The sequence below is a fragment of the Neophocaena asiaeorientalis genome, unplaced genomic scaffold (genome assembly GCF_003031525.2).
Source record: "Neophocaena asiaeorientalis asiaeorientalis breed wild unplaced genomic scaffold, Neophocaena_asiaeorientalis_V1.1 scaffold659, whole genome shotgun sequence".
NCBI classification, from domain to species: Eukaryota; Metazoa; Chordata; class Mammalia; order Artiodactyla; family Phocoenidae; genus Neophocaena; species Neophocaena asiaeorientalis.
Genome location: NW_020173776.1, coordinates 486,951 through 507,877, shown reverse-complemented (window position 1 = coordinate 507,877; position 20,927 = coordinate 486,951). Strand labels below are relative to the sequence as shown.

General features: G+C 40.7%; 1 protein-coding gene across 1 annotated transcript; it reads left to right on the top strand.

The window, feature by feature from the left end:
• The first annotated feature begins 936 nt into the window (after positions 1-936).
• LOC112404035 (NF-kappa-B-activating protein-like) lies at positions 937-17,643 on the top strand. The gene is made up of 8 exons (XM_024751847.1): positions 937-1,462; positions 4,073-4,153; positions 8,384-8,478; positions 9,090-9,153; positions 11,096-11,205; positions 11,303-11,378; positions 12,701-12,850; positions 15,904-17,643. Exons 1-8 carry the CDS (start codon positions 1,074-1,076, stop codon positions 16,076-16,078), a joined length of 1,140 nt encoding a protein of 379 aa, XP_024607615.1. The 5' UTR covers positions 937-1,073; the 3' UTR covers positions 16,079-17,643.
• The last annotated feature ends 3,284 nt before the right edge of the window (positions 17,644-20,927 follow it).

The following is a 20,927-nucleotide window of genomic DNA, read 5'->3' as shown; positions in this document are numbered from 1 at the left end:
CCTGTTTTTTCAACACCCTGAATTCCCCTCAGGGTTAGGGTGTGGGGGTCAAGGCGGCTGCAGCGGCTGGTGGCTTGAGGGAGGGCAACAGTCCTAGTTTATTGGTATGGCAGGCAACACTTTTTTTTTTGTCCTCACATATGATGGTACTAGTTTAAGGAGATAGACAAGGAGAGGATTATAAATTCCTTTTGCTGGAGCACATTGGTGGCGATGGGTGGCTGAGGGGTAAATATGCAGTTTTCCTCTGTGCTGCGAACCTAACTGGAATGTTAACAGGCTCAAATCAGTAATACAGAATTTGTGACCTCTAAGCTAACTGGCCAATGTGGGGCTTAGACATTGTAGCTCTCCACCAATTTAGATAAACCCCCTTTAATTTGCTTGGAATTGTAAAGAAAAAAGACGTGTGTGTGTGCGTGTGTGTGCACGCGCACTTATACATACATACATAGACACATTTACTTATTTAGTTACAACGTACTTATTGTTCATACGGCCGCTCAGTGACATGTGTCCTGTGGCCTGTCGTCCTTCCCTTCAACTATTTCAACTCAAAGCTGAAAAAAGTACAAGGTCTCGGGCTTCCCTGGTGGCGCAGTGGTTGAGGGTCCGCCTGTCGATGCAGGGGACACGAGTTCGTGCCCCGGTCTGGGAGGATCCCACGTGCCGCGGAGCGGCTGGGCCCGTGAGCCATGGCAGCTGAGCCTGCGCGTCCGGAGCGCCTCTCACTGGCCGCAGCAGTGAGAGGCCCGCGTACCGCCAAAAAAAAAAAAAAAAAGTACAAGGTCTCCAGTAGAGCTTAGATTTGAGCAGCCTCAGTCGGAACCCGAAGGATGAGCCGACCTAGTTGCCCCACCGGCTTCTTTATACGGATACACACATCCCGTCCCATTGGCAGGACCGCCTACGTCCGGGGAAGGAATTTGCCGACGTACTCGGAACTGTTTCCAAGGTTTTCTCGGGCTCGGTTGGTGTCGCGCCTGCTGGTCCTGGGAGCCAAGGCAACGGATATCTTCCCAGCTCGCGAGAGCGCCCCCTTCTCCCACGGCTTCGGGGACCCAGCAACAGCTATGGCTCCGGTGTCTGGCTCCCGCAGCCCGGAGTGGGAGGCCTCGGGCTCCGGGGGGAAGAAGCGTCGCAGTTCTTCGAAGAGCCCTAAGCCTAGCAAATCCTCTCGCTCCCCGCGGGGCCGCCGCTCTCGCTCGCACTCTTGCTCTCGGTCCGGGGACCGGAATGGCCTTAGCCATCAACTGAGTGGCCCCAGCCAAGGCTCCCAAAACCAGTCCTACCGCTCCCGCTCGCGGTCACGCTCTCGAGAGCGGCCCTCCGCGCCGCGGGGCGCCCCTTTCGCTTCTGCCTCCTCGTCCGCCTATTATGGCGGCTACTCACGCCCCTACGGGAGCGACAAGCCATGGCCTAGCCTCCTGGACAAGGAGAGGGAAGAGAGCTTGCGGCAGAAGTGAGTGAGACGAACGTACCTTATCTTTCGTGAGCCCACCAGCCTTTAGTGTCCGATTTATCGTTCATCTTGCTCCCGACTATACCCATTTCGCTCTCTCTCCCTGACTTGCGCCCATTTTCATCCCTTCCTTCAGTCCACCCACGATAACAGCTTATTCGCCTTTTCTACGCTAGGTTTTCATTCATCCCCGGGCCCCTTCATCTAGTGCGCTGGCCTCCCGCAACCCCCTCCTGCCTCCTGGCTTGTAGCGGACATGGCCAAGAGCCTCAGACGTCCCGGAATTATAGCATTTACTTGGTGTGTCGTTATCATTCGTGAGCATGTTTTATTCCCCACTAGACTGAGCTCATGGAAAGTAGGAGCCCGGTTTTATTGATCACAAAATTCACAGTGCCTAGCACTTTGTAGGCGCGCAACTTTTGCTTGTTGAATGATCGAACAGGTTTGAGATGATAGGGTAAGTGAGTGGAATTGTTTTGTAGCGATTTGGGGAGGGTTGAGATTAAGGCTTAAATTGGAGGGGAGGAAAACCTCTGAAACAAGATGTTTGAATAAATGTAGAAAAAGTGATCTGCTAAACTGTAGATTGGACTACACTAAGAAAGATCTTGTTAAGTGGTCTCAATCTTGACCATGAGAAATTAGGTCAGGGTGAGATCAGATCTCCTCTAATGAGACTGAGTATTGGAGTGGGAAATGAATAGTTTAAGAAGGAGAAAGGAAAAGGGTTATAATTATTGCTTTGTAAGTTAAAAAAAATTTTTTTTACTTTTTAAAAATTGAACTATAGTTGATGTACAGTGTTTTAAGTTACAGGTGTACAATATAGTGATTCACAATTTTTAAAGGTTATACTTCATATATAGTTATTATATGCTTTGTAAGTCTTAATATCTAACACTTATTGGTTGTTAAATTGTGTATCAGTTACTGTACTGAGTGCTTTACCACACTGTATGTGTTTTTTAAAAACCAAGAAATTAAAAAGTATAACAGGCATTTAGGAGCAGGTTAAGGTTCCAACAGGTGAGAGATGTCTTCATGAATCTTTTTCTTCCAGGAGTGGGAGGTAGTAAAATGTAGTGATGAAGAGGACAGGCTCCAGAATCAGACTGCCTGAGTTTGAAGCCATCCTTTGCTGCTTAATAGTTGTGTGACCTTGGGCAAGTCACTTAACCTCTCTGAGTTTCATTTCTTCACCATTTAAAAGGGGATAAAATAGCACGAAAGCTTTTTAAGAGTTGTAATGACTTAGTGCCTGGAACATAATAAATACTCCTTAAGTGTTAGCTGTTAGTGTTCTGGGCATGGGAGCAGAAACAGTACAAACAGTCCTGAGTTAGGTTGGAGACCTACTTTTCCAAATTAGAATTTCCAGAAAGTTACCCCCAGGCTGTGTCGATCAAAAAGCATCCAGTTTTCTTATTAGACATTCTTCACCAAAAGATGTCAGAATTCCTTGGATGAAATTTGCATTTGTACATTTAGAAGATAAATAATTTATCTTAAGAGTACAGATGAAGTCAGGTGGTGGGAGGGATAAGAACTTGATTGCTTGCTTTTTTCAGCCTGTTAGGCATTCTTTGTCCTATATGTATATATTCAAAATTTGGCTATAAGTATGTCCCTTATTAGATTTTTTTTAATCTTTATTGGAGTTATTCCACATATATGTGTTAGCATACGGTATTTGTTTTTCTCTTTCTGACTTACTTCACTCTGTATGACAGACTCCAGGTCCATGTTACTTCAAGTGGGAAACCTGAGTCTGACTCTGCCTGATTACACCTTTTACCCTGAATAAAGAAGGAAAATAATTTTTTTTTAAAAAATCAAACCAATTATATTTATTTTGTAAGGTTTTTTTTAAACAAGTAGCATCACAGCAGCTAAACTTTGAGGAATTAAGCCTCAGTTGTTTTGTGTTTTGTGTGTGTGTTTATAAGTAATATCAAAAATTAAGAGAAGAAATCACAAACATAAGACAAAACAAAAAATTTTGTGTCTTCCAAGAGTAGATAGAGGATTTACTCCTTTTTGAAAAAGGAATTAAAGGGAAATCAGAGAAAACAAGTGCTGTATCTCATTGAGTACAGTTTTTGTCAAATAAAACTTTTCTTTCACTTTCAGAGCTCCTTTTATTTTCTACTTCTAATGCTTTGTTGTTATTTTCTTCATTAATTCCTGAGTTTCTGAAAACAGAAGTTTTGACCTTATCAAAAGTAGAGAATTCTCTTTACTTTCATAAGGATACATAAACAAATGAAGTTATTTCCAAATGTAAGACTGTCTCTGTCACATATTGTAGAAGGTGAAAGGAGCAATTAGGAGCTATGTCATGCATGCGGTGGAAGGGACACACTCGACAGCCTCCCAGGCTGAATTTCTGGCCTGGCCTGTCAGGCTGTCTGTAGTCTGTACCATTTGATAGTAATGTCAGAACATCAGATCCTAAGTGTTGAGTTTACATTTAAACCAAGTTTTTATTAGTTTAAAGTTTAAACTGTAAAGGGAAAATGGAACTTAACTGGACTCCTTTGACTTTTATTATATATTTAGGAAACAGTTTAGCCATGGTGTTATAATTTACCTGCTTATCTCTTCTAGGAGATTAAGTGAGAGAGAGAGGATTGGAGAATTGGGAGCTCCTGAAGTATGGGGACTTTCTCCAAAGAATCCAGAACCAGAGTAAGTGATTTAAAAATATATTTTTTAAATGCAACATTTGTTTAAATCCAGAGTCTATTGTCAAATTTTTTGTTAAGAACTTTAAACTACAGCTCTTTTTTTTCCTCTTTCTTGTGATTTATGCTATTCTACTCCTTAAGTTTTAAAAAAATTGAACATACCTAAGGATTAAAACATGCTCCTAGTGGATTTTAGCATGCTAATTGTTCTCTTTAAGCTGTAATTCATGAGGTGCTAATTTCCTATTCATAGAAGGGTTCAGTGTTGAAACAAATACATTTATATTATTTTGAATTATTTTTTCGCAATCCCGTAACTGATTGCATGTCATACATTAGCATTACAAAGCGTTTTTTTAATGAAGATACTGATATTGTTTAGTTTCCTGCATACAGTATTGTTGAAGGCCTAATGCTTTTTCTTTTTGCCTATTTTTTTTCTCTTTGGTGTTGTTCATAAGCTGCTTCTTCCCTCTCCTTTATTTCTGTGTTTTCTTTAGATTGAGTTGAGACAGTGTGCTTGACAGGTAAACCTGTTATTTGTAACAGGGTGATAAAGCATTATTATCTGAAAGTTCTTTTTTCTTCTTAAAAAATTATTTTTCCCACCACCTGTTATTTTTTTTATTGAGGTATAATTGACATACAGTATTAGTTTCAGGCATACAGCATAATGATTTGATATTTGTATATATTGCAAAACAATCACCACAATAAGTCTAGTTAACATCCATTACCATACATAGTTATAAAATTTTTTTTCTTGTGATGAGAACTTCTAAGATTTACTTTCTTAGCAACTTGCAAATATGCAATACAGTATTATTATTATTTTAATTTTTGGCTGAGTTGGGTCTTTTTTGCTGTGCATGGGCTTTCTCTAGTTGCGGCGAGCGGGGGCTACTCTTTGTTGCGCTGCGCGGGCTTCTCATTGCGGTGGCTTCTCTTGTTGCAGAGCACAGGCTCTAGGCGTGCGGGCTTCAGTAGTTGTGGCTCACGGGTTCTAGAGCGCAGGCTTAGTAGTTGTGGTGCATGGGCTTAGTTGCTCCACGGCACGTGCTTCCCGGACCAGGCTCGAACCCGTGTCCTCTGCATTGGCAGACGGATTGTTGACCACTGCACCACTAGGGAAGCCCCAGTATTATTAACTGTAGTTGCCATGCTATACATTACATCCCCAGGACTTATTTATTTTATAACTAGAAGTTTGTACTTTTTTATACCCTTCACACATTTTACCCATGCCCCACCCACTGGCAACCGTCATTCTGTTCTCTGTATCTGTGAGCTTGCTGGTTTTTTGTTTTTTGTTTTTTAGAGTTCACATATAAGTGAGATTATATGATATTTGTCTTTCTCTGACTTATTTCATTTAGCAAATGCCCTTACAGTCCATCCATGTTGTCTAAAATGGCAAGATTCTTTCCTTTTTAAGGATGAATAATATTCTACTGTGGTGTGTGTGTGTGTATATTTCTCACAGTTCTTTTTTATCCATTCATCTGTTCATGGATATTTGGTTGTTTCTATATCTTAGCTATTGTAAATAATGCTGCAATGAGCATGAGAATGCAGATATCTCTTTGAGATGCTGATTTCATTTCCTTCAGATATATATCCAGAAGTGGGATTGTTGGATTATATGGTAGTTCAATTTTTAATTTTTTGAAGAACCTCCATACTGGATTCTATAATGGCTGTACCAATTTATATTCCCACTAACAGGGTACAAGTGTTCCCTCTTCTCCACATCCTCACCAACACTTGTTATCTCCTGTCTCTTTGATAATATTCATCCTAACGGGTGTGAAGTGATATTTCATTTTGGTTTTGATTTGCATTTCCCTGATCACTAGTGATGTTGAGCATCTTTTTATGTACCTATTGGCCATCTGTGTGTCTTCTTTGGAAAAATGTCTATTCAGATCCTCTGCCTATTTTTAAATCACATTGTTTGTTTGTTTGCTATTGAGTTGTATGAATTCTTTATATATTTTGGATATTAACCCCTCATCAGATATGATTTGCAAATATTTTCTCCCATTCAGTAGGTTGCCTTTTCATTTTGTTGATGGTTTCCTTTGCTGTGCAGAAGCTTTTTAGTTTGAGGTAGTCACACTTACTGATTTTTGCTTTTGTTACCATTGCTTTTGGTGTCAAATCCAAAAAATCATTGACAAGACCTATGTCAGGGAGCTTACCACCTATGTTTTCTTCTAGGAGTTTTATGGTTTCAGGTTTTACATTCAAGTCTTTAATCCATTTTGAGTTAATTTTTGTGTAATGGTGTAAGATAGTGGTCCATTTCATTCTTTTGCATGTAGCTATCCAGTTGTCCCAGCACCATTTATTGAACCGACTGTCCTTTCCTCATTGTATATTATTGGCTCCTTTATCATAAATTAATTGACCATATATACATGGATTTATTTCTGGGCTGTCTGTTTTGTTCCATTGATCTATATGTCTGTTTTTATGGCAGTACCATACTGTTCTGATTACTGTAGCCTTGTAGTATAGTTTGAAATCAGGGAGCATGATGCCTCGAGCTTTGTTCTTCTTGCTCGAGATTGCTTTGGCTATTCAGGGTCTTTTGTGGTTTCATGCAGATTTTAGGACTGTTTGTTCTATTTCTGTGAAAAAATACCATTGGAATTTTGGTAGGGATTTCATTGAATCTGTAGATTGCTTTGGGTAGTATGGATATTTTAACAATATTAATTCTTCCAATCTGTGAGCATAGAAAATCCATTTCTTTGTGTCTTCTTCAATTTATTTCATCAATGTCTTATAGTTTTCAGTGTACAAGTCTTCCACCTCCTTGGTTAAATTTATTTCTAGGTATTTTTTTCTTTTTGATGGAATTGTATTCTTAGTTTCATTTTCTGATAATTCGTTATTAGTGTATAGAAATGCAACGAATTTCTGTGTATTGATTTTGTATCCTGCAACTTTACTGAATTCATTAATTGGTGCTGACAGTCTTTTGGTGGAGTCTTTGGGATTTTCTATATATAATATCATGTCATCTGCAAATAAGGACAGTTTTACTTCTTCCTTTCCAATTTGGGTGCCTTTTATTTCTTGTTCTTGCCTAATTGCTCTGGCTAGGACTTCCAATACTATGTTATAAAAGTGGTGAGAGTGGATATCCTTGTCTTGTTTAGCTTTTCACCATTGAGTATGATGTTAACTGTGGGCTTGTCATATATTGTTTTTATTATGTTGAGATACTGAAACTTGTTCTAACAGATGCCTTTAAAATACTCAAAGAGGGCTTCCTGGTGGCGTAGTGGTTAAGAATCTCCCTGCCAATACAGGGGACATGGGCTCGAGCCCTGGACCGAGAAGATCCCATGTGCCGCAGAGCAACTAAGCCCGTGTGCCACAACTACTGAGCCTGCACTCTAGAGCCCATGAGCCACAACTACTGAAGCCTGCGTGCCTAGAGCCTGTGCTCTGCAACAAGGGGAGCCATCGCAACGAGAAGCCCGCACACCACAACAGAGAGTAGCCCCTGCTCGCCGCAACTAGAGAAAGCCCGTGCGCAGCAACAAGACCCAACGCAGCCAAAAATAAAAATAAATAAATAAATTTATTTATTTTAAAAGAATACTCAAAGAATTAGAGTTGAAAGGAATCCTAAAAATAATTTTCTAGGCAATTTCTAAATTATTCCAGGTGTGATCTTCAGAGGAAAAGACTGTGATATGGAAATTCCCTTTTTAAGCTATTGTAGAATGTTAATAACACTCATTTTCAGAATTCTCTTACAACAGGATGAAATCTCTGTAGCTGTAGTGTGTTAGATTCTTGCTCTGGGGAGACAGAACAGTTGCTGCTCTACCGTATGTCTGTTCCACAGGTAGAATGAAATTATGAAGTCTTGCCTCAGCCTTCTTGTCTCCAGTTTCTCTCCTCTTCTCTTATGGTTCCTGTTTCCCTGCATTTGCCTTGTGGTTTCTTCGAAAATATAAATCCTTCATGCTGCTTTCAGTGTGAATAGCATTTTGTTAACTCGAAAGCTTTATGCAAATGTAAATGATTATCCTACTATTATGAAGGTGGTTGGCCGATAAGCTGTACTGTTACAAAAGCAGTCCGGTGCTGGCTTTGAATGGTTCTTGGACAATCAGTTTGTTACTGAAAATTTTTAAGTATGTATTTTTATACTCCGTGGTCCATATTTTATCACTTTCCTGATTCTTACTACAGTTTTCTTTAAATTCAGCTCTGATGAACATACACCAGTAGAGGACGAAGAGCCAAAGAAAAGTACCACTTCTGCAGCCCTCTACTGCTGTGCTTCTGCACAGTTCGTCTCGTGTGATGAGCTGACTTTCAGCCCTGTCATAAGAAAACTGCAACACCAGTTGATCTCTCGCAACACGTACCCTGTGGCTCTCCTGCAGCGTCCTCTTTGGCCTAAGGATGACTTTCCATCTCCTTGATACTGCACGTCCTTTCTCTTGACTCTGTCGCTTAATACAGAGAGTCCGTCTGCCTACAATGTTTAATGCCATGTACAGTACTTGTCACTCAGGTTTAACATTTGTTAGCATTTTGACGTATTTGCTTCAAATAGGGATTTTTTTGTTGAGATAGTCAAGGCAAATTACAAATATCACACTGCCACCCTAAATATTTCTGTATACACCTCTAAACAATAAGGACATTTTTGTATCTAACCACAATACTATCATCTCATGCAATAAGGTTAATAATAATACCCTATATAACCAAATGCAACTTTAATTTCTATGTCCCCCGTGCCTAGCACATTTCCTAACAAGTAGAAATAAATGTTTGAATGAATTTGAATGAATTAATTTCTCTAACAACAAATGGAAGAGTAGTAATAAGATATTTATCTACTCAAGAGTATTGGGGTTTTAGAGTTAAAAATTTTTTTAATTATAATGTGCTTTAATTTGCAGATGAAGATACAAAAAGGAGAGCAAAGAAAGCCAAGAAAAAGGAAAAGAAGAAGAAACACAGATCGTCTGTTTTTTTCTTTAATTTTTATTACGGAAAAGTTCAAAAATATAGAAAATTATATAAAATAGTGTAATGGACCTCCACGTAACCATCACCCAGCTTGAACAATTATCAACTCATCGGCAGGCTCTGCTGCCTACACCCCCATTATTTGAAACCAATACCAGATATCATTTCATCCATAAAGCTGCGAGTTTCTCTAAAAGATAGGCATTCTTTTAAAAAAAAAAAGTACAGTACTGTTAACCCGCCTAAAATGTTTAACAGTAATTGTTCATTCAATTCTCAGTAGTTTTTGGTATAGTTTATTCAAATTAGGATCCAGACAATGTACATAAATTGTGATTGGTTGATATGTCTCTTACATCTCTTGAAATAGATAGCTTCCCCTTCTCTTTTTGTTCCTGCAGTTTTTTTGTAGCAGAAACAAAATCATTTGTCCTGGAGGGTTTCCTGCGGTATGGATTTTGCTGGTTGTATTCTTACAGTGTTCTTTTAACATGTTTTCTGTCCTTTGTATTTCCTGTAGATTGGCAGTTAGGTCTAGACACTTGATAAGGTTCAGATTTGAGTTTCTGGCAGGAATACTTCATAGGCGGTGCTGTGTACTTGCAGCAGGAGGCAGATAATGTCTGGTTGTCTCTTTTTGTCATATTAACTGGCATCACTGGTCATTGTCTAGGTCCCTTATATCATTGCCAAATGGTGATGGTCTACTTCTGGCTTTCTTTCTTCATGTATTAGGTAGAATAATTCTATATGAGAAACCTACCCTCATTAACTATTTGGTTACTCTGAAGTATAGTTGGTATAGTAAGGGCAGAATAATTGCTTACTTTTTTTGTTTTATGAGTTTTCAAATAAATGAGTTGGGGTTTTTTAGTATCATTATGAACCCAAGAATTCAGACATTTGATGTATTTTAATCCATTACACTGAAAATTGTTGATGTTCAAATTGGTAAGAGCTGTTTTTTTTTTAATTTTTTAAATAAATTTATTTTATTTATTTATTTTTGGCTGCATTGGGTCTTCGTTGCTGTGCGCGGACTTTCTCTAGTTGCAGTGAGCGGAGGCTACTCTTTGTTGCCGTGCGTGGGCTGCTCATTGTGGTGGCTTCTCTCGTTGCGGAGCACGGTCTCTAGGCGCACGGGCTTCAGTAGCTGTGGCACGCGGGCTTCAGTAGTTGTGGTTCACGGGCTCTAGAGCACAGGCTCAGCAGTTGTGGTGCACGGGCTTAGCTGCTCCGCGGCATGTGGGAGCTTCCCAGACCAGGGCTCGAACCCATGTCCCCTGCATTGGCAGGCGGGTTCTTAACCACTGCGCCACCAGGGAAACCCAAGAGCTATTTTTTAAACTGCTTTATTTCTGCTATCTTTCTACAACATGAGAACTGTATTTTATTGTTCCCTTAGGGATCTTCTTTTTTTTTTTAAATAAATTTATTTATTTTTGGCTGCACTGGGTCTTCGTTGCTGCGCGCAGGCTTTCTCTAGTTTTGGTGAGCAGGGGCTACTCTTCGTTGCAGTGCCCGCGGGCTTATTGCGGTGGCTTCTCTCGTTGCGGCTCACAGGCTCTAGAGCACAGGCTCAGTAGTTTTGGCGCATGGGCGCTAGAGTACAGGCTCAGTAGTTGTGGTGCACGGGCTTACTTGCCCTGTGGCATGTGGGATCTTCTTGGACCAGGGCTCAAACCCGTGTCCCCTGCATTGGCAGGCAGATTCTTAACCACTGTGCCACCAGGGAAACCCTGGGATCTTTTTTTTATAGTGAAACATGATTTGGTTAAATAAGTTAGATTTTTTAAATTAAAGTTCTTCTCTAATAAGTTTGAATTAGCTGAGCATCAAGATCATTTCAGTCAGTCCTTCATTGCCTTGAAAAAAATAAGATGCCCTTTAGCATGGGAATATTAAATCAATTTATATCAAATTATAATCATTACAGGAAGAAATATAAGAAAAAGAAGTCTAAGAAGAGCAGAAAAGATTCCAGTGATTCAAGTTCTAAAGAGTCCCAAGAAGAGTTTCTGGAGAATCCCTGGAAGGACCGATCAAGTAGGTTCTTCTGATAGACTTCGACTCAGAACAGGTAAAACATTAAATTAACTGATTAGTCAAAATGTGAATATGTTTCTGAACATCTTTTGTGCAGAGCCTGAAGAACCCTCAGATTTGATTGGCCCAGAGGCTCCCAAAACACTTGCCTCTCAAGATGATAAACCTTTGAAGTAAGTAAGAGTGTGTTTATAATCTCTAAAGTACCTTCCCAAAAGTATGGTCCTAATGTCCTCTTCCAAGCTTATCTTCCTCTACTCCCTTATTTAGACGCCAGGTTCCAACTGAGCTGAACTAAAACTTCCCTGTATTCACTGTGCACTTTCACCTTATTTCTTCCCCCAATGTGCTTTCCCTTCTTTCCCCAGTCCTGATTTCTTTACTACCCCCAATTTCTTCCTGTTAAAATGCTTAACATTCTTCAAAGCCCTTTTCAAAAGGAGGGGGCATATGCTGATTCCCGATATCGTCCCTCCACAGGTAGGTGTGATTCCTACCCCTCTTTATTTTTTATTTCTTTATTTTTTACTTTGTTTTATTTATTTATTTGTTTGTTTCTTTTGGCTGCATTGGGTCTTCGTTGCTGCACGCAGGCTTTCTCTAGTTGCAGCGAGCGGGGGCCACTCTTCATTGCTGTGCACGGGCTTCTCATTGCGGTGGTTTCCCTTGTTGCAGAGTACGGGCTCTAGGTGCACTGGCTTCAGTAGTTGTGGCACGCGGGCTCAGTAGTTGTGGCGCATGGGCTTAGTTGCTCCACAGCATGTGGGATCTTCCCGGACCAGGGATCGAACCCATGTCCCCTGCATTGGCAGGTGGATTCTTAACCACTGCACCACCAGGGAAGTCCTCCTACCCCTCTTTAATCCTTTAGTCCTCATACCGTTTTCTTTCTTTTGTGCAATGTGTTACATATTCTACGTTGTATTAGTGTTATATCCTTATTAATATGTAAGTGCCATAAGAACAGAGATTATTTTTATATTACAAGCTTTGAGTTTAATAGCTATTCAAGAAGAATTCAATGAATTGAATGAAGCGATGGTAGTTTTCAAAGTCCCCTTGAATGAAAGTTATTTGAGAACCGTTACTGTATAGCATTATTATTGGGTTATAAGTCTAATAAATATGTTAATTTGAGATATATTATTTCTTTACTTTTTTTTTAAAGGGAAAAGGTAAAAGGAGTTCGCTGGAAGCAGAAGCAATAAAGGCAATACCTGTGGGGAAAATTGATCCATAATTGTAAACCATGAATATATGCTCACTAACATCAGTTCTTTTATTCTTCCAAAGTATCTCTGCATTTCTGGGTTAGTGATATAGATCACAGTGCAGTGTTCCCTAGTTAAGTTGAAGTAATTTACATTGGGCTTCCCAGCATGCTGCCCAGCAACTGTTATTCCTACTGTTCTCTGAGAGAAATGGTTTTTTGTGCTCTCTTTAGGTGATGAACTTTTTATAATGAACCTTTTCTGAATTCTGTATTACTTTGTAGCTATGGCCATGCTCTGTTACCTGGTGAAGGTGCAGCTATGGCTGAATATGTAAAAGCTGGAAAACGTATCCCACGAAGAGGTGAAATTGGCTTGACAAGTGAAGAAATTGCATCATTTGAATGCTCGGGTTACGTAATGAGTGGTAGCAGGTATGTTCTTGGCATTGAGGTCAGTTTCCTTTCTCACTACCAAAATTATATTTTGGTGACATTTTCATTAAGTGACCATTCCTAATGAAAAGTAAAGTATAAATATTGGCTTAATATTGGTTTTGTTACTATAAATGTAGTTGTCTAAAATTCCAAGTAGGTATGCAACTCGGCTGTGTCTCCAACTTCAAAGAATCAGTCTTTTCAGTGTCCTAATCCATATTTTGGTACAGAGAGTTTATCCTCCGGAGGATGTAGTTAAATTCAGCTATTTATCACTGCCCCACGAGGAATGTGGCATTCTGGTAGTTAGGAAAGCATTTACATAGGACAGTGTTTCCTGTTTTCTGAGTTTGCCTCTAGTTCTCTGTGGAGTCAGAGAACTTGGACTCTCTAGTTCTCTGGACTCTGAGAATGAAGAGCAGAAAAGGATTATGACAGAGATCAGTTTTAGCGTGAGAAAAGGAATACAAAATTGGGAAGAGAAAGCAAAGTCCCAGGAAGAGCAAGGAGAGTGAACTAATAGGGTATCAGTACCAAGATCAAACTGAATTTTGGATTTTTTAGAACTTCATAAACTTTTAAAAGTGGGTAAACATTTTTAAGTGAAATTGGAGGCAAATATTTGTGGAACCCCTGAAGCATCTCCAGAATCTTGGAATTCTGAGGACTGATATTTGAAAACATTATATCTAAGGACCAGTAAGACAAGAAAAAGAAATTAGAGGCATAAGAATTAGAACAGAGGATATAACACTGTCATTTTTTGTGAATGGTATGATTTTTTACATAGAAAATCCTAAAGACTCTTCAGATGAATTACAGATAATAGGAAGGTTTAACAAATAGTTGGATATAATGTTAACACCCAAAAATCAATTGCATTTCTATGTACCAGCAACAAAGAACTAGAAAATGTAGTTAAATAAAAAGAAAACATTTATAATAGTATCAGAGAATATGAAGGACTTAGGAATAAATCTTCACAAAAGATGTCCAAGACCTTTACAGGGAAAACTATAAGACATTATTAAGAGACATTAAAGAAGACCTAAATAAATGGAGAGGTATCATGTTCATGAATAGGAAGGCAATATTGTAAAGTTGTCAGTTCTTCCAAAATTAATCTGTAGATTCAGTGCAGTTCCAATCAAAATCACAACTGAGATTTTCATGAAACGTAATAAGATGGTTCTAAAATTTATATGTTAGACTAGCGGGCCAAGAATAGCCATCTTACTTCTCTGAAGAAGAGCAGGAAGGTGATTTGCCCTACCATATATGAGGGCTTATTATGAAGCCTGCAGCACTTTGGAAAGAGTGGCATTACAAATGAACTGTTCAACGGAATAAAATACAGAGCCCAGGGGCAGAGCCATACATGTATGGAACTTCGTTATATGAAAGAGCTGGTATGTCAGATCAGTGGGGAAAGAATGAACTAGGCAATAAATGGAGCAGGAAGAAAATGGTTATCTGTATGGAAAAAGCTGAAAGTAGAACCCCGTATCACCATATTTAAAAATCATTGCAGCTAGATCAGGAGTTAAACATCAAAAACAACTTTAATACTCTTAGTATAAAATATGAGGAGATTTCTATTAGATCTTGGGGTGGGGAAGCATTTCTTAAAGAAGACCCAAAAAATGCACTAACTATAAAATAATATATTGATAAATTTGCCTGAGTTAAAAATAAGAACTTTTGTTCATCAAAAGACATCTTAAAATAAGTAAAAAGACAAGTTCCAAGCTGGGATAAGATCTTGTAATACACACAACTGATAGTTAGTATTGAGAGTATTTAAAGAATATCTATAAACAATCCAAAAGAAAAGTGGGAAAATGACACAAACAGGCATTTGTCAGAAGGAAAAAATATATGGCCTACACATACAAAAAAGATGTTTGTTATCATTGGAAATGGAAATCAATATATGGAAATACCATTTTACAGCCATTTGATAGAGAAAAGTTCAAAGTTCTAACAGTTCCAAGCATTTGAGAGGATGTGGATCCACAGGCTCTCTTAAGTGTTGCCAGTGGTGGTATAAATCGGTACAACCATTTTGGAAAACATTCCGACATTATCTTGGAAAGTTGAGCATTCACATATTTTATGACCCAGCAACTCCATACCTACATATCCAAGAGAATCTTTCCCATGTACTAAGAGATGTGTACATTGATGTTTATTACAGCATCATTCACATGGCACTTTCCGTTCCAGATAAACTACTCACTATACCCTGAGCAACCTAAATACATTGTCATCTCCTTGACTTACCACCTGCCACTCCCCCACCTTCACACTAACCTGAAATGATTCTCCCCTCTTTTCCTTACTCAGTTTGCTCTGTTTTTCTAGGTATAGTTCAAGCTTCATCTTGAATTGATTGTGCAGGATTGGGTACATATACATAAAAGAGGCAGGTTTTCATGAAGTTTTCCTTCTAAATAGGCAGATCTTTTGAAGATGATGTAAAAGTTTCCCTCTGCCTCGACCCCTATACTTTACTGATTTGGTCCTTGTGCTAAAATCCCTTCTTTCTTTTCTTTGAGCTGCAACTGAATTCTAAGGAAGTTAAATCCACCCACAAAACTCACCCAAAAATTCAGTTGTAAATTTAAACCTGGTTCTTTTGGTTGTATGATAAATTAGAACTTTGGAGAAGTTCCACCTGCTAGATGACAACTTAAATCTTATCTATCCTACTATCAAGTCTACATATCACTTAGGAAGTTTAATAATTTGCCTGTTCCTAGTTGTTTTACTAGAAATAACAGAACCAGACTTAGGCCCTTAGTATTTGAAATTAATAACATTCACCCTATTGACAGAACCGCAGAGATCATTATTTGAATACTAGAAATGAATCAAAGGACATGTCAGCAGATAAAGTGAATGATCTTTTGAAAATCTAACCCATTACAGAAACAGATTCTATTTGTCGGCTTTTTAAATAGACTACTCTGTATTAAGAAAGGATTAGTGAGGAAGCACTATGAAAATAATTACTGAGAAATTAAGCCAAAAAATAAAATTATCTCCAGGCATCGCCGAATGGAGGCTGTGCGACTGCGAAAAGAGAACCAGATCTATAGTGCTGATGAGAAGAGAGCCCTTGCATCCTTTAACCAAGAAGAGAGACGAAAGAGAGAAAACAAGATTCTGGCCAGTTTTCGAGAGATGGTATACAGAAAAACTAAAGGGAAAGAGGACAAATAAGGATTTTCTGATTGTTCATCAGACATTTTTAACAACAAAAAAGAAAGTTTGGGCTCCATATATACACACAAAAAGATTACCATGATCTGAAAAAGCTTTACAGTGTGCTACCGTGCCTTCTATTAATTCTTTCAGTCCTTCTATAAAAAGCTGCTTATTGATGTAACTTTAGCAAGCTCTTTGGGTTATTTTGGATTGACCAGAACAACCTTCTGGTTTAAAAATCCAAATTATGAATGAAACTCTACTGTGTTGGGGGAGGTGGCATTGAGAGAAGGTGCTGGTGAGGTGAGAAACTGCACTCTCGCACCACGGGACAGTGCCTCCATCAGCTCTACATGGTGCCCACTCCCCAACCCGTACCAGCTGAACTTGGGAGAAATTATCATTCCTCTATGTTGAAGGTGTTATAAATGGACTTGATAGAAACACACAGGAGGCCACTTTTGTTAACAAAATGAAGGCACGGCTGAAAAAAGCAAATCTGGAATTTGAAGGTTGACTTGTATATTACAATATTATTGTCAGCTCTGGAAGTAATGTGTTTTGATTTTAGTCCCTACCTCCACCCCAAAACCAACAAACCAAAAAGCAAACTAACCCACAGACTTGTTGAATTCTTAATAGGCTAATTAAAAATGGTTATTTCAAATATAAAGTATTGGGAAGTCTCCTGTTGTGCCAGTGTAAGTACATTATTTCCATCTGAGCTGTGTTTAGATCATTATTCGAATACTAGAAACGGATGGGAGTCAACAGTGATCAGGAGTTTAATAAGGAAAAATATAATGAGTCATTGTTTTCATTGTTTTAACTTGGTTGCTTCATAAGGATGAAGCTAAAATGATGTTAAACGTTTTTAAAGTCTGTCCTTTGTAATAAGCAGATTTCATTTTAAGCATTGTTAAACTTTTCAGTTTATTTTTTACATCTGTCATTCAGTTTAATCTGTAACTTCATATAGAACCCCTCACTTTCTCACTTTTTTATGGCTACTGTTGGCTTTTAAGTTTGGGGGGAATGGAAAATTCTGGGACTGTGAGATCGTGATCTTTTTCCTTCCCTCCTTTTGTTAAACTTTAGTTGTTAGGACATACGAGCGAAGGGGGAGGGGATAGTAGAAGTTTTGGCTGTTTTTGTTAAGGTTGTTTTGAGCTGCATTATTATGTGCCTAGGATAAATTTAAATTATCTGAGTGATGGGGAATTTCTGACTTTGCTGTTATAAAATGCCCTCTCTCCTTATAATAGTTTAAAGTTTTTTTTTTTAAGTTTTTTCTTTTGAAGAGTACACTGCATTTATTTAACCCCATAAATTATAACATCTTAACACATGTAAAATTTTTGTAAAGTGCTTTGAAAGATATATATTTTTTTTAACAAGTGGAAAATAATGTTCTTTAAAATACATCAAACTTTTAGTGGAAAACGATATTACGAGAAGCATGTAAGGATTTGTTCATCCTCTTCAAGAAATGGGATTTTTATGTAAAATATATATGTAGCACTGAATGCCAAAATGATGGGTATGTGTTATTGGAATTAAAAATGAGACTTGTTAATAAACCCATCGGGATGGTGTCTTAAGTCAAGAACGACCTTGAGAGGGGAGAGGGAGGGGCGTTGGGTAATCAGTGCTTCCGGAGGTGAACTTCCTTGCCTTGTGATAGGTTTGAGTTAGTGGTCAGGACAGCCATTCAGACTGACAGTCCCCCAGACTTCTGCGGCTTCAGTGACAGGGACAGGAACGTGGTTGACTTGAACATTCTTCAGGCAGCCAAAAAGATTTCCACGCAGGAAGCTTCAGGGTTTTCAAATTAGCTGGGACACCTCCAATGTGCAGATGCTCCTGCGTGCGGGCAGTGGGGATGGGGGGTGCCGTCCAGCGGTGGAACTATAGTCTGCGTCCAGTTTCAGGTGCAGGATGTACTGTTTTATGGTGACTGTCACTGAGTGCCACTGTCCGTCACACAGAGATTGCTTTGGTGTGACCGATGTCAGGATCCCACCTGCCTCACTGCCCACAGAGGCCGTGACCTTTCCTGCCTCCATATAAACACATAAGAGCTCCCTGGGTTGACTTCCGATGTGAAATAGAATTCCAGTGAGACTTCTCGGGCGAATGCTGAAAACAAGCTTAAATTCTGGCCCCAAAAGCATGGAGTTAGCTAGGATGACATGACCTTCTTGAGAAAAATAGATGCCTTTCTCCAAAGAGCCATCCAAGCAGGGAGACACCCCAAAGCTTGCAGAAGCGGTGTCCAGGGGTTTCAAATCCAGCTGAAAGTTCCTCAGGCATCCCACAAAGCTGTTTTGGGGGAGGGTCTTTGGTTTTCCTGATGGAGACGATCCCAGGTAAACTGGTGCTCTGAGGCTGACGGTGGATTTTCCGGGCAAACTTCCCTCCCGGGCCCTCAGACCATCCACAACCAGGCGCCCCCTTTCTCCATCTTCCCCAAATGCTACCGTGTGCCACTTCCCATCACTGCACTTTGCTTTTGAGCTTCAGTTTTTTCCCTCCTGCGCCCAGTGCAAAGACCAGACGTCCTTTCGAAAGATGAAGAGCCGTAAAGGAGTTCTTAGTGGACGCGGGGAAGATGGCGGAAGAGTAAGACGCGGAGATCACCTTCCTCCCCACAGATACACCAGAAATACATCTACACGTGGAACAACTCCTACAGAACACCTACTGAACGCTGGCAGAAAACCTCAGACCTCCCAAAAGGCAAGAAAGTCCCCACGTACCTGGGTAGGGCAAAAGAAAAAAGAATAAACAGAGACAAAAGGATAAGGATGGGACCTGCACCAGTGGGAGGGAGCTGTGAAGGAGGAAAGGTTTCCGCACACTAGGAAGCCCCTTCTCGGGCCGAGACTGCGGGTGGCGGAGGGGGAAAACTTGAGAGCCGCGAAGGAGAGCACAGCAACAGGGGTGCGGAGGGCAAAGCGGAGAGATTCCCACACAGAGCATCGGTGCAGACCAGCACTACCAGCCCGAGAGGCTTGTCTGCTCACCTGCCGGGCCAAGCAGGGCTGGGAGCTGAGGCTTGGGCTTCGGTTGGAGCGCAGGGAGAGGACTGGGGTTGGCGGCGTGAACACAGCCTGCAGGGGGTTAGTGCACCACGGATAGCCAGGAGGGAGTCCGGGGAAAGGTCTGGACCTGCCGAAGAGGCAAGAGACTTTTTCTTCCCTCTTTGTTTCCTGGTGCACGAGGAGAGGGGCTTAAGAGCGCTGCTTAAAGGAGCTCCAGAGATGGGCGCGAGCCGCGGCTAAAAGCGCAGACACCCAGCTCGCTTCTAACCAGCGATTGAAGGAGTCGGCTGCTCCTCAATGGCCTCGGGGTTCCATGGGTTCAGTTGTGACTAGGACGGGGCTAGCGGGTTAGAGCCTGGGTGAGGGGTTTGCTAGAAGTTGGCTTTCGGTGGGAGCTAGGGTGTCTCCGCGGTGACAGCATCTGTGGCCTCCGGAGACACAGGTTCAAGACCTGGTCCAGGAAGATCCCACATGTCATGGAGCAACTAAGCCCCTGTGCCACAACTACTGAGCCTGCGCTCTAGAGCCTAGGAGCCACAACTACTGAGCCTGCATGCCACAACTACTGAAGCCCGTGTGCCTAGAGCCCGTGCTCCGCAACAAGAGAAGCCACAGCAGTAAGCCCACGCACCACAACGAAGAGTAGCCCTGCTCACCGCAACTAGAGGAAAGCCCTCATGCAGCAACAAAAACCCAATGCAGCCAGAAATAAATAAATTAATTTTTAAAAAAAAGCACAGACCCCAGAGACGGGCATGAGACGCTAAGGCTGCTGCTGCTGCCACCAAGAAGCCTGTGTGCGAGCACAAGTCACTATCCACACCCCGTTTCCGGGGAGCCTGTGCAGCCCGCCACTGCCAGGGTCCCGGGATCCAGGGACAACTTTCCCGGGAGAACGCACGGCACACCTCAGGCTGGGGCAACGTCAATCCGGCCTCTGCCGCCACAGGCTCGCCCCGCACTCCGTGCCCCTCCATCCCCCCCAGCCTGAGTGAGCCAGAGTCCCTGAAACAGCTGCTCCTTTAACCCCATCCTGTCTGAGTGAAGAACAGACGCCCTCCGGCGATGTACACGCTGAGGCAGGGCCAAATCGAAAGCTGAGCCCCTGGGAGCTGTGAGAACAAAGAAGCCAAAGGGAAATCTCTCCCAGCAGCCTCAGAAGCAGTGAATTAAAGCTCCACAATCAACTTGATGTACCCTGCATCTGTGGAATAGCAGAATAGACAACGAATCATCCCAAATTGAGGAGGTGGGCTTTGAGAGCAAGATTTATGATTTTTTTCCCCTTTTCCTCTTTGCAAACCGAAAAAAAAAAAAAAAAAAAAAAAAATTTTCTTAGGAATTCCCTGGTGGTCCAGTGGTTAGGACTCGGCGTTTTTCACTGCCTAGGGCCCGGGTTCAATCCCTGGTTGGGGAACTAAGACCCCACAAGCTGCGCAGGTGGCCAAAAAATTTTGTTCTCTAAGAACATTACTTTTTGTTACTGGTTCCTAGAGACTGAATGGGTTTGTTCTCTGATTTTCATTCAGTAGGCAAGGTAGTTTAAATGCAACAATTTTGTGATATATGAATATTGTGGATTTTCATTGGATTCTCCTGTCTCCTCCACAGAGTAGATACTCAACAAATGCTTGTTGAATAAATGAAAGAAAATATATTAATTTATTTCAGAACTTTATCATATCTTTTATCAAGGTTTTTTCAGGAAAGATCTGCCAAAGAATAGCTTCAGTAGCATGTTCTTTGGGAAAGAGGAGGGAAGAATAAAAGGGCTAAAAGTATTTTTTTTTCAGCCTATTAGAGTTACTGCTGCAAACTGT

Excerpts from the sequence above, each read along its gene's own strand:
- LOC112404035 (XM_024751847.1), top strand. The coding sequence starts at position 1,074 with ATGGCTCCGGTGTCTGGCTCCCGCAGCCCGGAGTGGGAGGCCTCGGGC. Across the intron at positions 4,154-8,383 it reads CCAAAGAATCCAGAACCAGA|CTCTGATGAACATACACCAG; the intron begins GTAAGTGATTTA and ends CTTTAAATTCAG. Across the intron at positions 8,479-9,089 it reads TTCTGCACAGTTCGTCTCGT|ATGAAGATACAAAAAGGAGA; the intron begins GTGATGAGCTGA and ends TTTAATTTGCAG.